The 16,357-nt window shown below is 43.8% G+C and overlaps 1 protein-coding gene across 5 annotated transcripts in view; it reads right to left on the bottom strand.

Moving 5' to 3' along the window:
- Positions 1 to 16,357, bottom strand: part of PPIP5K2 (diphosphoinositol pentakisphosphate kinase 2) — a 1,596,028-nt gene that overhangs the window by 828,113 nt on the left and 751,558 nt on the right. For all 5 annotated transcript variants that reach the window (XM_078675453.1, XM_078675448.1, XM_078675449.1 and 2 more), the window contains exon 18: positions 5,008 to 5,149. In XM_078675453.1, coding sequence (XP_078531579.1) covers positions 5,008 to 5,149 — 142 coding nt within the window. The remainder of the gene's footprint in view (positions 1 to 5,007; positions 5,150 to 16,357) is intronic.

The raw sequence follows: 16,357 nt of genomic DNA, 5'->3' as shown, positions 1-16,357 counted from the left end.
TAGAAATTTTATAAATAAATAAATAAATCTCACAGCTGTTGCGGAGTGGTTGTCTGCTAACTGTATCCAGCTCAACGCCAGCAAATCTGAGATCTTGCTGGTGGGGAAAGATCCTGAGCTGTGGAGCGAACGTTGGTGGCCACCGTCTTTGGGATGTGCACCCACCCCTATACAGGTGGAAAAAATCTGGATGCATGGGTAGATTTGGCCCTCACTGTTCAGGTCCATACCAGAAATGTTGTGGGCACCTGTTTTGGTCTCCTGGGGGAGGGGGGTTTAACCCGCTATTAGGATTTTTTGACACTGCCACCCGTCAGGTGATCATCCAGGCTACCATCATGCCAATGCTTTGTACCTGGAGGCTAATAAGGCTGAAATCTTATGTCTCCAGAGGGTTCAAAATGTGGCTGCCAGAACTCTTTTGGGCCTTTCCAGAATGTGTTCCACGTCAAACGCCATTCGCCGACTCCACTGGTTTCCGGTGGCTAGGCGTATCGAGTTTAAATACCTCTGTACAGCTTTTAAAATGATGAATTCTTCTACACAGAGTATCCTGGCAAACCTGATTTCTACCTACATTCCTGCCCGCCACCTTCGTTCCATGGGCCAGCACCTGCCAATCATTCCTCGGGTGAGGCAGGTGCCCTCAGGTAGACGGTCCATTCGCCTCCTAGCGGCCAAGCTCTGGAATTCTATCCCGGCGCACATCTGATGTCTGGATAACTATCTGATCTTTCATAAGGCTATTAAAACGTACCTTTCCCTCTAATCTAGGTTCTGCTTTTCCTGCAGCCCTCATTCTGTATGTCGTCTAGCGCTGGGACAAACCTTTGCTGGGGCAGCTATGCACTTCATAAATTTTAATACAATACAATTAATACAAGTCCTCCTCCTGCATCGGAAAGTAGCATGAGTAACAACAACCACAGCCACCTTCTTAAGCTGCCACCTTATCAAAGACTCCTTTGGCCACAAGAGCCTGCACTTCCTGCTCCAAAAGTAGCAAATGGTCTTCCGTCAGCTGTTATGAGGATGGTAGAAAGAAAGTGCAGTTGGGTGAGAAGAAATGGTGTAACCCCGAGGAACAATTGTAGGACCCACTTGTCCGAAGTTATCGGCTTCCACATTTGCAGAGAATTTAATAGCAATAGTGGATATCCCTACTATAACCAAGGATAGGGCAAGACTGTTAATCCAGCTGATGTGGCGGGTGCTTAGACCAAAGGAGCATGCGTGACCCTGCTATCCTTAAAACGCCCAAGGGCTGAATCTGCCTTCTCACCAAAAAGGTGAGAGCTATCTAAGGGCATGTCCATTAACATGGACTGAATGGTGCCAAATAAACCCATAAACCTCATCCTGTGGACCACTTGCCATGGCTAGGCAAACTGTGTAGGCAATCTGTGGTGTCCAATCCACAGCAGGTGGTAAATCTACCTGCGTAACGGTCATCCAGGATAGCCACGTTTTCAGGAACACCAGGTAAGGCTTATGCAACAAAATCCCTAAGGGCGGCAGTTTTACACGCTGAGAGGCAGCTGACGCTAACAAAGCGCAGTGCAAAACTTTCAGAATAAAACATGCACTTCCTGAAGGTTTGGATGCATTTTGACTCCCTATCTGGAGAAGTGGTAGGGAAAGCATTAGGATTTATCTCGCTTTTTGAAGCCTGCATGACTGGGCTCTCAGGCTTGGGGGGTGTGGGGTCAAAAAGACCAGATCGCAAAAGGCTGGACATTGAGGCTGTGCGATCTGCCTGTTCACTGGACATCTGGCACAGGCTTTGCCCAAACCCAAAGAAGACTGACTGTGAGGGCTTCATTAAACAGAAGCAGCAGCTCAGTATTTGTTTGCCCAGGCTGAAAACCTCCTTAAGAACCTTAGCCTTTATCTTCATAGTTGGAAACTGAAGGTTGAGAACCTCGGCTGCACTTTGCATGAAGATTGCGAAGGTGGAGCTGTCTTTCATGGCAGGGTACAGGGGCGAAATCTGCCTAGTGTCTGGACAAGTGTGCAGACCACTGGCGCCCGGATGGTCCTCGTACCAGTTGGCATTGTATATGGTTGTGAAAATGTATCCCCAGCATTATAGGCATCATTGTCCGAATACATTCCAAATAAAATATGCAGAGCTTAAGCCCTACCTAGAGGCAAAGAGGGTTGCCCAAAGGCTGTGGCCTAGGAGGATCAGTGAGCAGCCTCAGTCAAGGTCAAAGAGGTACCACTCGGAGTTGGAAAGCATAATGGAGTGCACTTTGTTATCCAGTGTCAGCAACTGGTCCATGGTCAGCTGTCAGTCGTGGCACTAGGGTCAAAGTCGGCAACGGAGACAGTGCAGAGGGAGGACACGATGGCAGAGTCCCAGGTGGAGGCTCTCACAGTTCTTTGGGGCCTGAAGGCGTGCTGGAGGGAGCCATTAATGTGCAAAAGAGCATGGCTTCATGGAATTTGTCAAATTGCTGAGGCCTTGCCAACAGCCTCAGAAATTTGGGATGCTCCGGTATGAGGAACCGCTTCAGGAGAGAAAATGAGCGGATGTTGATACTCTTACGACTGCTACTGTATTTCGAGAGTGGTGGGAAGGAGCACAGTTCTGCTTGGACTTTTTATAATATTTCTTCAACGCACCAGAAGACTTAGACCGTAAGGATGATCAGCCATGGTAACAACTTCGAGAGCAGAATCAGGACCTTCACTTTGGCCAATCATACTGTGTAGTTTTTCAGTACTTGGCGATGTAGCACTCCACATCACGCTCCCACAATCGCCTTACGATTCAGTCACTGTAGGTTATGGAGTAATGTTCCAAGCCCAGGCACCACAAGCACACCTAATGGAGGTCTGTCACAGACATTTGCTTGAAACAGTGCCTAAAGATTTAAACCCTGCAGTCTTGGGAGGAGACATTTTCTATGGATCCGTGTCTGATGGCATGGAAAAAAGGAACTGTTGCAGCAAACGGCACCTATATGCAGTTCGGTGCATCACTTCTGGGGCGAATAGCATAGGGTCGGAGCCACAGGACACCACCTACCAGCACACAGAGGTACAGCTAAAATGTTTCAGAATCCAGTCTGATGCCTGTGGAATATTCAAAATGTAAGGAATCTGCTGTTAGAAGAATCTATCAGAATTTCTTTAACTCATAAATTATCTATCTTTGTGGCTTCTCTGTTCCCGCAAAGGTGACAGAGTCCTCTCCACTGGACAGGTGAATATGGCTAAACTCTGCTCCTTTGCCTGGACCATCATTTACTGCATCAACTGCTGTGTTTCTCTTTTTCAGAGTTTTAGATTTAAAGTGACAGGCCTTGTAGGTATTTGACTTATGGTCAGTTGGTATGCAGAGATTAAAGAGTTTGTGACCATCTGTTTGAGCAAATGCTTTGTGACACTTCGATAAAACTTAAAACAAGTGTGTTACTTGTCCCCTATAGTGAAGGTCCCGAAGGCATGTAAGAATCATACTAAAAAGCTAAACATATATTATCTGACCCTCTTAAGTTCAAGCTCCTAAGACAAGCGGATCTTCTCAAGGATACCTCCAGTATCGTCTTCTCGGAAAGGTGCGTCCTCTCCTACATATAATCTTGATATTATAACAATATTTTTTGCTTCTGAACCCAAAGCTTGAAAAAAATCCTGAAGATGAAGTTAACACAGGGCAGTGTGGGCTAACACTCCACAAAACAGACGTTGCCAATAATCGATGCACAAAAGAAAACACTTTAAGACACTCAAAATATTTCAAAACCCCAAACACCTGATGGAGGGATAATGCAAAGCACGTGAATCTAAACGAGGTACAAACTGTGTAAGCAGTTGTGCACAGACTTTGAATATGCACTACAAGCTCTGGGTAAAAGGCCTGGCACAAGCTACATGATGAGCCAGACGCGGTGTGAACTGTGAAGGCTCTACATGAACTTTGCCATGCATAGTTGCACTGTGAGTTTTCTTCAGTGTTTTAACATGTTTTCATGACTTGTAAAACTAAAAAAAGCAAGGATATTGAGTTTATCCCAAAAATTGCAGGTCTTCAAACGAATTTGCAGATCTGTGACTTGAAACTAGGTAGGCAAGCTGCAGAGAAAACAATTGAATTCTTTATTATTTTGTTTCATTCGGGGCAGTATTTGCCTCCCGGGAACTCCCTGCATACACCTTTGGCAGCTTACGCCCATATGCACTGTTGTGTGGCTTTTGTTCTTAAGACTGGCTTCAGTGCTTGGAGCCCTGTATTGGCTGCCGTAACAAAATGTTTCACTTACTTCCAGCCAATCAGATTGTCCAGATCGTTAAATCCTCTAAGGATACACAGGTAAAACAATGAACAAAGGAGTAAAAAAAATCTCCTTTTTCAGTGAGATATTTTCTTTTTCAAATGTATAATCCTTGTAGGATCCAAGGATTCCAGATTATCAACGGATATAAAAATTAACAGTAAATATATACCAAACACTTTTCCCTTTAAACCCTCTGATTACCACCAATACCTTTTTGAACACACATTTCTAAATAACAACTGAACAGATTTACAGCAAATAAGGCAAGGTGAAACTCTGACTAAAGTTAATGTTTTATGAGAGTGATTTTTTAAAAACCTACCTTCCGTTGGTACCAGCATGGGTTTCTGTGCTTGGGTAGTTGTTCGGTCGCTTGGCATCCAAGGCTCCATGGACAACTCAGGATTGTATAGCTATCCTGTCATATTGCCCCATGAACAGGGTGTCCTTGCATCAACATACAGTTTATTGATTGACCTGACACTGCCCCTCATCAAGCCCTGCCCTGTCATTCAAACTGAATGACGCTAGGCTTTGTTATTGGTTAACAGCTCTGATAGCAGGGCTCCATTAGACAATACATTCATGAGTGATGCTACTTTACGCTTTGACTCGTCTTCACAGAAGTACTAAACTCTTACCATGGACAGAGAGATTAGATTTACACATGGCAAGGACATGCAATTTACCTGTAAAACTATCAAAAAAGGTTTCAATGTACCTGCTGATTTTGGATCCTCCATTCGTTGTCTGATCTGTGAAGTTAAACTTTGAATCAAAGAGTAAACTTTGTCACACGTTTTCACTGGATTTTTTATTACTTGCATAGATTTAATCAAAGACATGCTTCCAGTTGGAGTAAGCTGTAAACAGAAATAAAATAAAATAAGGTATGAACTGTTTTTGATTAAATGCCTTTTTCTTATAACGATTACATAAAGTGTTTATACACTGAGGTGTCATCACCCCCAACCCACAAATAGTACTAACCAGCAGCAATCTTAAGTGCCTAGCCCATGGTTCACATAGTCGCTGAAAGCATCTTCATTAGTGTGTAAACAGAAAGAGAGAGTGTGGAGGATGAACTACTGTCCAGTGGCCAAAACGGACAATAAATCAGTGCTCAGATGCTACCAGAGATTAAACTAGCCAAAAAAACTACTTTGAGGCCAAAATTCTAAAATTGTAAAATCTTTCTCCGCGCCCGAAGCGGGCTCCATTGAGTTACCGCCTTCTGAGGAATGGTGCGAGACGCTTGCCTCAATCTTACAAGAAAAAATCGTTTCTATCCAGGCCAGCCTCCCTCCACCTATGTTACTTCAGGTCCTGTTTTAGAAGGGGGCAATGATCAGGGCACACCTTACCATTGCATACCCCCCCTCAGTGACCTGTTCCTTAAACCTCTTTGACCCTATCTCCCTGGAAGATTCTCTTTGGGCCTTAAAAGGCCTTAAGTCGGGTTCTCCGTTGGACCCCGCCCGCTTCTATTCTAGTCCTGGGAGTGGAAGCCATAAATCCATCTATGAACCAGCTATTGAATTCCTCCCTTTCATCTGCCACGGTTCCTTTTAAATGGAAACAAGCAAAGGCCATTCCACTGTTAAAAAAGGCGAAGGCTAATTCTTCAGATCCTGCCAACTATAGACCCAACTCCCTTCTCTCGGCCTTTTCTAAAATCTTGGAGAAACATGTTAATCAGCAACTATACTCCTTTCTTGAAATGTACTGCCTACTTCATCCTAGCCAGTCTGGTTTTCGACCTTATCATAGTATGGAAACTGCCCTTTTGGAGGTAGCCAACTCCATTCGGCTGAGCCTGGAGGCAGGTGAGAGAGTACTGTTGGTCTTGTTAGAACTATCGTCCGCTTTCGACACGTTCTCACACCATATCCTTCTGTCTCGGCTGCACATGATTGGCATCAGGGATCAGGCCTGGAAATGGATGGCATCCTTCCTTGAGGGGAGGGGGCAAGAGGTCTGTTGCCATCCTTACTCTGGCGCCACGCGCTAATTGAAGATTGGGCTCCCGCAAGGTTCGGCTTTGAGACCGACCCTGTTTAACAACAACCTCTCACCCCTTGCCACGCTGGCAGACTCACTGTGGGCTAAAATTGTGATGTATGCCGATGACATGCAGCTGTTGTTTACATGGAAGAACAACAAGCCATATCCTGGGTTGTCTATCAGTGCCTGCCTTTCGGCGGTTTTGGGTGGATGGCTGCGAATCAGCTGAAATGTAATGCAGGGAAGACAGAGTTTCTCTTCTTTGGCAAGGGTGCCAAGACACCGCTGCAAGTCTTTTGGCCAGCTGACGCAGCCCCCATGGTGAACAACAACTCAGCGGTGACAAATCAGGGGTTCTTAATAGACAACCAGCTGCGTTTATGTGCCCAAGTCAATGCGGCGGTGAGCACCTATTTTTTCCGGCTATGTCTCTTGCGAAAATCTTTATTTTTTCTATCCAGGGCGCCAGACAACAGGTTACTCAAGCCCTGATTAAATCCCGGTTGGACTATGGGAATGGTCTCTATCTTGGCATGCCTAGCTATTTGCTGGACAGACTTCAGCTTGTTCAGAATGCAGTGCCCGTAGCATCTTTGAGCTTCCCCGGAATGCGCATGTGTCCCACCTTCTGAGGAGCCTTCATTGGCTCCCAGTAAGGAAAAGAGTAATCTTCAAGACCTTACTCGTTACCCAGAAAGCCCTGTAAGGGACCGGGCCAGAGTATCTCAAACGGAAAATCGTATTCAATACCCCACGTAGAACTCTCCGTTCTTCTGACCTGCTGCTATCAAACACCCCCAAGTTAGAAAGTCGAGGGCAGGGGACAAGGCTCTCTCTTAACTTAGTCCTGTCCTCTGAAACAAAATGCACTTTCACTCAAGAAACATTGAATCGACTCCTCTGTTTCAAAAGAAACTAAAAACCTGGCTCTATTCTTGCCAATATTCTTTTCCTCCACGCTGCTCTCCTTTCAGCCTTTAGCACCAGGACACTTTTGGGAGTAAGAGTGCGCTCTACAAATACCCCTACATAGACATAGACAAATGTATAATTCAAAGGCAAACTACAAAGCAAGCATTAAAAAAACTGAAAAAGTTATATTTTAATCTAACGCATGCTTAGCAGCGTTTTCATACAATATTACACAAAGAATGGTGAAAGTTGAGATTTTAGCCAACATTAACATTTTAATGGACAAAAAAACATGAAAAAAAGAAACACTTTTCCAGGATTTGTTGGCAGAAACAGATATTATTTCAATGTGAAAATGAGCAATTGCTAAAGATTGTCAAAATATGCAAGAAATGATCCCATTACACCAGTGTCAGCATGATGCCAGTGATGGGTTCCATAATGATATGGAGGCCTTCACTATATCAAGGATGCCCAGCTTTATTTCAGAGGAATGCAAATGACATGCCAATATTTACCAACAATGCTTCTAATTCAGCATTATTTTAGGTGGTCACAATCATGCAACGGATGTCCGCTATTTGCCAAGTATGTTAATCAATAACACCATAATGCCGGTGATGCTCTCTGTATGTTTAAGGGGTATTCAGATGCCTTGAGTTACACATAATGGTAGGGGTCAGATAGTCACTTGACACCACACAGAACAACCACACCTATACAGTCTCAAAAGTATACATACAGACATGCACATCTACACAAGCAGAAACATGTAAAAAGAAGAAAAATCCAGGGTGACCATGCATTAAAGGCAAGTTACCTACACTTACACCTACTATTTTGGCCAGATGGAGTGACTGAATCCCTTTTACAAATGCTGTTCATGGGTGGGGAAATTGGTGTGCCAATGAAAGTGTCAGGAGGTGGGCAACGAAATTGCAATGCTTTACCAGAGCTTTCACAATTCCAGAGTCCTTAAAGAAGGTTAGCTAAAGTCTGTCTAAGGCAACCTGTGGATCTGCTTTTTGCACCTGACCTTGCAAGTGGTGCTAGGATAAGCAAGAAATAACAGGCATAGTGCAAAATAATGAATATAAAAATAATGGTACATAACCTAACTTTCATACAACACTAGGTACTTAACCGTCAGAGATTAAAAATAAACATGATTGGGAAAATAATTAAATCGCCCATTTAACCCCTTCGACGCTGATGACGAGCTGGGCTCGTCATGAGGTAGCCTCCTCGCACGCTCATGGCGAGCCCAGCTCGTCACGTAAAGTGCGCTTTTGAAAAACTCAGCGTACGGGCGGAAATCCGCCCGCACGCATGCGGTTAATACAGTTCCGAGGTAATTGCCATCTACTGACTTTTCATTAGAGGTGGATTAAAGTCTATGGTACTTAAAATGAGCTTAAATGATTCTAAAAATCTTTCTTGGTATTTGTAACATATGCTATGTTATTTAAAATTATAAAGTGCAACGGTTACCCTAGGGTGTCCTGGCTCAAGCTTCTACTATCGTAACACAGGATGACATGGGGACCCTACATGCTAAAAAGCCACGTTTTTAGTGCCCTCCTCAACGTCATTAGAGCAGAGGCGGCTCTAATGTGTATGGGGAGTTCATTCCAGGCCCTTGCGGTACAGATGACAAAACTTCTCCCTCCTCAGTTGACTTTCTTAAAAGGGGGTACTGTCACCATCTTTGCTCTTAGGGAGAGAAGTGTTCTTTTAGGAACATACCATTGAAATCAATGATTAAGATGTTCTGGTCCCATTCCTTGAAGGGCTTTGAAGGTGATGCATAGGGATTTGAATCGCGCAACGTTTTCTGATTGGCAGCCAATGAAGCATTTTAATTTTTTTGGTGACTGATAAAAATGTTGCCATGACAGTAAGCAGCCTTGCTACCGCATTTTGTAAGAGTTGGAGTTTGTTTAGGTGTCTCTTTTGAATGTTCAGGTAGATGTTGTTGCAATAATCCAACCTGGATAGAATGAGAGAAGTTATTACTATGCGTTGGCTGTCCTCCGGCAAAAAGGCATTATTTCCTAATCATTCTAAGGGACTAGAAGGTGGATGATGCAACAGCATTTACCTGATCCCCAAAAGAGAGCTTATCATCAACTATAAATCCGAGATTTTTTGCTTTCCTGGTAGGTTTTGGAAGGGTTCCTAATTTTTTCGGCCACCATCCGGGGCCCAGAAGTTGGCATTATTTCGAAGATGATGACCTCACTTTTGCTTGAGTTTAATTTCAAGCAATTCTGTGCCATCCACATCTTGACTGATTTCATACAGTCCTGAAACCTCTTGTCCTGATGGACTGTATCGAAGGCTGCAGAGAGATCCAGCATAATTATTGCTGCATTGCCTCCCTGATCCAGGGCTTCCCTTATTTCTTCAGTGGATTTAATAAGGGCAGACTCTGTGCTGTTTCCTTCCCTAAAGCCATACTGAGTGGGATCTAAAATGTAATTTTCCTGAAGGAAGGCACTAAGCTGTGTATTCATGTGTTTCTCTACCAATTTTGCCAGCAGTGGAAGCCGGGAAATCAGCCGGAAATTGCAAAGGTTAGTGGCTGACATTCATAATCTTGGGATTCGTCCTCTTCCTCAAAAGTCTCCTCCTCATAACACATCTAATTGCACAAACTCTCTGGATTATTCCGAAACCCCCTAAAATAGCGTCCTGTGAGAAGGATGACTGGGAATGGGCTGCTGCTGAGGAAATTATTATGAAAATGGTTAGAACAGACAAACATGCTGAAGGTTTACATGATTGGTCAGAAATGATGAATGTCAGGAGGGATGTCTAGAGGGATGGATGGATGAGACATCTGTTCATAAAATCTTCAAAGTGAAGCTGGTGGCACTGTTTGACAGGAGTTCCTCAATATGGTTGGTTCTTTGTAAATTATATACTGTTGCTATGGAATATGATGATTGTCAAAGATCATTTAATGTACACTGTTGCAGTTATGTATATTTTTTCCCCATATGATAAACTTCCAAATAAAATGTTTAAAAATAAAATTGTGCAAGGCTATATGCCATATCTGAGTAGTTCTCCTGGTAACTGGCACCAGCCTTAAATTCTGAATGCAATACAAAACTTGGTAGATGTGCTATCACTTTTAATGGTGAAAAGGGTACTGGAATGGAGATTTCAGTCATCTACGGTGTCGAAGTCGAGGTTTTAGGCCTCAATGCTAGTTTAACCATCAGTGGTGAAGGAAGTCTCGCAGTCAATGAGACTTGGGTCCTGGGCTTTAAGATTCCATTGCTGATGAGGATTTTCTTGTAGGCATGGACTCTTCATTGCCTTTTGACAAGGCCTTCATAACAGGAATTAGTGGTGATGTTGTGAACTAAATGGTTGTCAACAATGGTTTCTTCTTCTGCATTAATGAGAATATGGGCTACAGTGATTACGGCAATTGTGTCAGGGTTTAAAGGTAGCTGGATTTCTGAACAATTATTTTGCCCACGTTGATTTTCTGCAGACTCTTCAGGTAATAGGTCTAGTTCTGCAAACTCCAGTTTCCTTTTTGGGCCACCTTTCTGGAGGTGCCTGCTGTAGTACTTTACATGGAATCATCGCCAAATGAGAGGCATCACCTTTGTAAGGGGGAATATTCTTATTTTCCAGCAGATGCTGTGCTGATTTCCTCTCCCTATCCTTTAGTCTTGGAGGGAAACGTTTTATAATTGCCACAGCATGAAGCATTGTGTGCTGAATAAGGCCAATTAATACACTATTCATGTGAATCATCCGTGTAGATTTGTGTCCGTTCATACACAGAACAGGATATAAAGGAATCTCTTCTCATCAGTCATAATGACAGGAAAGGATCCCTATTGCGCAGTAAGTCGAGTTATTTCCCAAACATTCTATAAAAACAACTCACACTACACAGAAAGCACCAAATAGGGAAGAGTCAAACCCAGAGAAGACCGGGAAAACTATTAGGCTATGGTCACAGAGAGGTTTGAGCAGAGCTCTTCTCAGAGACTCCTCACACAGAAAATGTGGAAGAAATATTAGTTATGGTGGAGTCTAGGTGGAGTAGGAGAGCTCAGCAAGTCCCTCGCATCGACTGAAATTTCAGTTGTTTCAAATGAGATGGATGCACTATTAGACAAGACTGCTGTTGAGGCCTACGTCCATTTTATTTATGATTCATGCTATGCAAAGTTACCATGGATTTCCAGTCCGATGATGAAGAATGATTCAGGCAAGTGAATATCTGAAAGATCCAATGCTAGTAAATAACAAGCACCCACCTCAAATATAATACTTGGTAGATGTGCTGTTACTTTTAATGGTGAAAAGGCGACCAGAATGGAAATTTCAGCCATCAACGTTGTCACCGTCTAGGTGTTGTTGAACAGCTACTTTTGGTAGGTTGGTCACCTCCATGCGCCAAGAGTCTGGTATTACCACTCAAGACTCTAAAATCTGAATTAACTTGTTAACAAAGACCGTTGTTGATATCTTGAACTGTTAATGAATTAGCAATATCTGACAGTAACTGGATGATGATTCTATACATAATACATTTTTAGAAGCCTCTGTACAGGCAAAATAAGCATCACCTACTATGGAAAAATAAGAGAATATGTCAATCAGGAGGAGAGACACTGTTAATATAAATGTCTTGTAGAAGAGGTTACAAGCTATCTTTGCCCAGAGACTTTACCAATGAAAGTGTAACAGTGACGTTAGAGATTTCCTAAAGTGAGAGGATCTTATTGGAGGGCAATTTTGTGAATCAGAAAACTGGGAAAGCTGGAGGAGTGATACCTAGAAATCGGTCCCATGATGCTTGTTTTCAGGTCCAGAGAGGACCTGGTCTGGCAGTTCAGGCTGGACTGTTCCAATGGGGAGTCAAGACTGATTTGCATGTGGCTGGATCCAAACTGGGGTGGCATTGCGAGCAAAACAACAATGGATTTAACCCAGATCTGTGACTGGGGGTGAATGTTTGACAATGTTCAGCATTCTGTCCATCAACTTCTTAAGTTGCTATAAATCGCCCTTAGTGGGAAGGGTATGCCCAGATGTGGGTCCTGTGCTCGCTTAGCCACTAGATTCAAGCTAGCCTGGCTGATGAGGGGTGATACCCTGAAACCAGTCCCAGGATGCTTGCTTTCCGATCCAGTGAGGACCTGGCCTGGCAGTTCGGGCTGGACTGTTCCCATGGGGAGCAGGGCCATGTCTGATTTGCATGAGGCTAGGTCCAAACTGGAGTGGCGTGGTGAACAAAACAATATTTAACCCAGACCTGTGACTGGGGGGTGAATGCTTGACAATGTGAAGCATTCCATCCATCAACTTTTTGTGTTGCTATAAGCTGGAGATTCTGAAACTATGCATTAATATTGGCTTAGTTGCATATCCGGTCTAGTGTGTACAGCTTTTCATAAACACCCCTACTCGTTTTAAGGATGACTTTACTCCCAGTTGAGATATTCCTTTTTGCCGTTCCAATAGCAATGGAGCAGAGACCGAGATTTCTAAGTGTGGTCATGTTGAGTTTACTGTGGATGACCATCCCGAGGTTCTTGACGTGGGTGGTGTGGGTGAGCGTCAGTCATCAATCTGTTGGGCACCAGGTGGAAATGCTCTTCCTGAAGTTCATGATTTTGGTCTTGTCGGGCTCACCTTCACACATTTGGTCTTAATCCGGTGGGCGATTTCAGTCACTAAGGGACTGAACTTGAGCCGGGTGCTGGCGATAGCCTCGAAGTACAATACTTCATCTACCCACCCTTTTGCCTAAACCGAGGGCCTGACGTCCGCCAATTCTTGTTTCTTGTAACAAGTTTACATTAACCCTTTATTTCTTGCCCAGAAAGGTCTCTATTCCAGAATTGTATGTCTCTTGGTAGGATGATAAATATCTTTAACATTAAGGGAGAGTACCTTGATTTCATGCATAAACAAAGAGATTCACAGTGTGAAAAGCTTGCAACATCGGACTATACTGATGGGGACCATTAAGAGCTCAATTACATTACCAAAAAACATGAAAATGACATACCTGTGCTGAAAAGGTAAAAACAACTAAAATAACTAACAGTAAGCAGAAAACATGAAAGGCACCCAATCCCCTAGATCCTACCTCCCCCCAAGTCTCCCCACCGCAGGCCACAAAACGGAGCAACAAAACTAGAGCAACACATGTGCTACTCATTCACCCATCACCATTATTCACTGCACAGTCTAGCTTTGTATATCGGTGCTGTGAGGGATATAGCAAACACCCCTGCTTACCTTAAATGCTAAAAGCGAAAGGAAAAATGGATAAGGAAAAAAGGTTGCCCATGTCACAAGGAGGGGCAGACTTGTGAAGGGGGAGTAGCACATGGGATAGACAGCTGAATAGCACATGAAATCCCAAGGTGTGCTTGTGCTTAAACAAAAAGAAAAAAACAGTTACCTGATGTCAGCCATGGAAGGATACAAGTCATGCCAGCAAAGGGATGGTATGTGGAGCTTCCAGGAGAGGGAATAACATAAGCGGAGGAATAAAGCCATCAAATAAGAAGCAAGTGAATCAGATTGGCAAGAAATCCAAGAAATGATGAGCAATGGGCTGACGAAAGCCCATTCTATGTACTTGTAGTTAACACAATAGGGCGACAACAGACAGTTAAAAAGTTAACAAGCATAGGCAGTGCTAATAGGTCTGGCTTAAAAGGAATGTTGTATGGTAATGTGAAGCATTATAAGTAAATACCATGAGAATACATATGCATTTGTGTGAAAGCAAAGAACTGCAGAATACACTGGTGCGGGTTAAAATGTCAGGTGACAGTTGCACTCTCAAGACAGCCCTAAGAGTCCATGTAGGTTAACAAATGCCTGTGCTCCTCTCATCTCTACCAGAAAAAAAACAAAATTAATTATCTAGTTATCTAAGACACTTTAATATCATTCCAATGTGATGTGTGTGCCCCTGAAAAGTTTGAGCTTAGGAAACTGGAAAAATAAACAAAATGATCACAGCTGTGTGGAAGGCAAGCACTTTTTAGGTTGAAGCATGCGTTGCAGCGCATGCGCTGTCGCAGGCAAGAGTTCTTGTTAGCAAGAAGGGGCATGAACCCACGCCCCTTCTTCCATTGGCCGGCCTCGCCAAACGGAGGCCTGCCACTGGACAAAGCCCGTGTTCGGATAATTTTTCCGGCTGTGATCCCGCCTCTTGAGGACTGGGTGACATGACTTACGGTGTCGCAATCGTATTTTCTAAAATATCGCCATGGCAACCATGAGTCAGATGACCAGTCCGGGAGGGGCGGGATTCATTATCGCGTTTCCGGGTTTTTGGTTTTTTTTGCATTCACTCCTGCGCGTTCCTCGGCGGTGGAGGAGGTAGGGGAGAGGCGGTGCTGTTTTTTTTCATGGGGTCTTTATGAGCGCAGCCTGGAAGAGGGTGAGAGGATGTGGTGTTACGGCCAGAGCTGCTGACTGTAGCAACTCTGTGTCGGCTCATCATCCTGTGATTCTGGGCAAATCACTTAATTTCCCTGTGCCTAAAAAATTAATGTAAGCAGGGTAGCACGGCACGCTTCATCTTATGTTTTTTTAAACAGCGCGGAACGCCGCGCTTTATATTGAGCTTATTTTAAACATTGCGGTGTGCTTCAGCTTCAATAATAGCGGATGCGACTTTCTTTTCTTCTGTGCAGCTCACCCAACTCCATGCCATCACGGAGACAATAATTAGCATGGCTTAACAAAGTAAGTGCCTCCACTAATCTTTAATAGCACTCATTCATCTGTTCTGATTCTGCACACAACCTAATATTGTTTTTTTAGAAACAGCGTGGCACGCCGCGCTTTATATTATGTATTTTTAAAACTGTGCGTCACGCTGCACTTCTGCTTCAACAATCGCGCACCTCACCAAACTCTATCTTAGTCCTTCACTTACTTATCCCGAGTCCTGTTCCATGTCACAGTCCACCCATTTGTCCCCATCTGACCCCCCCTCGCTCCCCCACACTCACCCCACCCATGCACTAATCACAACACCTTGAGGAGGTCGCTTGCTGGCACAGGCTTTCCAGCCCTCTCCACGCTAACTTGCCATGGCCAGGCTGTTATAGCAGGCGGCTCTGCTGCATGCCACACTTCAACGGTGACCGTGCATTTAATTTCTTCTGCGCGGCTCGCCGAACTCCATGCCACAACGGAGACAGTAATTTGCATGGCTCAAACAAGTAAGTTCCTCCGTTGGTCATCGAGAGCTCTCATGCAGCTGTTGTGATTACTCTAATGGAATGCATTCTGCGTGTTTTTGTGTGCGTTCACTCCGTCATCTGTTAAGCATACCTCATATGTACTGTGTGCGTGCGCCCCTTTTGTGAATGCTGTACATGTAGTCTCCTGTGTGAGTGTTTATGTGCCGTCTGCTCAGGGTGCATGTCACAAGCATTATGTCTTGTACCTTGCGTTATCCGTGGGCATAATGCATCTATGCTCAAAGTAGGTGAACAGGGTGATCTCTGTATGCTGTTTGCACACTCAATGTGTGCTATGTTTCTACACTACGATTTCTCTGTATGTGCACAGCGTGTATGTTCGTGCACAGTTACCTGTTGTACACTCACACAACATGAAACAGAAACCACATATTTTATGTTACGGTGTAGATTCTAGTTCCCTGTTGCATTCTGGTACATGTAGTTTTCCCTCCTGTACCCCATTTTAAATGCAAAAACCTATTTGTCCGACAACTCCAAGGTGCACGCATGGCTTTGGAACACACTTTTTCTTTAAATAATCACTCCACTGCAAACAAAAACACACTTAAAAAACATTGTCATTTACTACGATAATAGCTAACTTTGACAAATGCGAGACCTTTTGCATTGCAAATGCTTTTTTCATCTGCCATTGTGTTTCTTTCCCTTTAATTGTCTTTTTCCCTCTTTACACCTCTTTTGTTGACAATTCGAAATGTGCTAAGTTCCCCGTGTTATTTGGCTGTACCCAAACCTGCACATTGAGTTTGTTTTGGTGCTTTTATGAACGTACCTCTATTTAGTTCACCGTCATTGTTAATACTAATCTGACCTGAAGGCAGCAGGGTAGAAGCTCAGGGGGAAGCAGACTACATAGTTTAGTTACACCCAAAATCCCTT

Source organism: Lissotriton helveticus, chromosome 2_1 (assembly GCF_964261635.1).
Source record: "Lissotriton helveticus chromosome 2_1, aLisHel1.1, whole genome shotgun sequence".
Lineage (NCBI taxonomy): Eukaryota > Metazoa > Chordata > Amphibia > Caudata > Salamandridae > Lissotriton > Lissotriton helveticus.
This window is presented reverse-complemented; position numbering and strand designations above follow the sequence as displayed.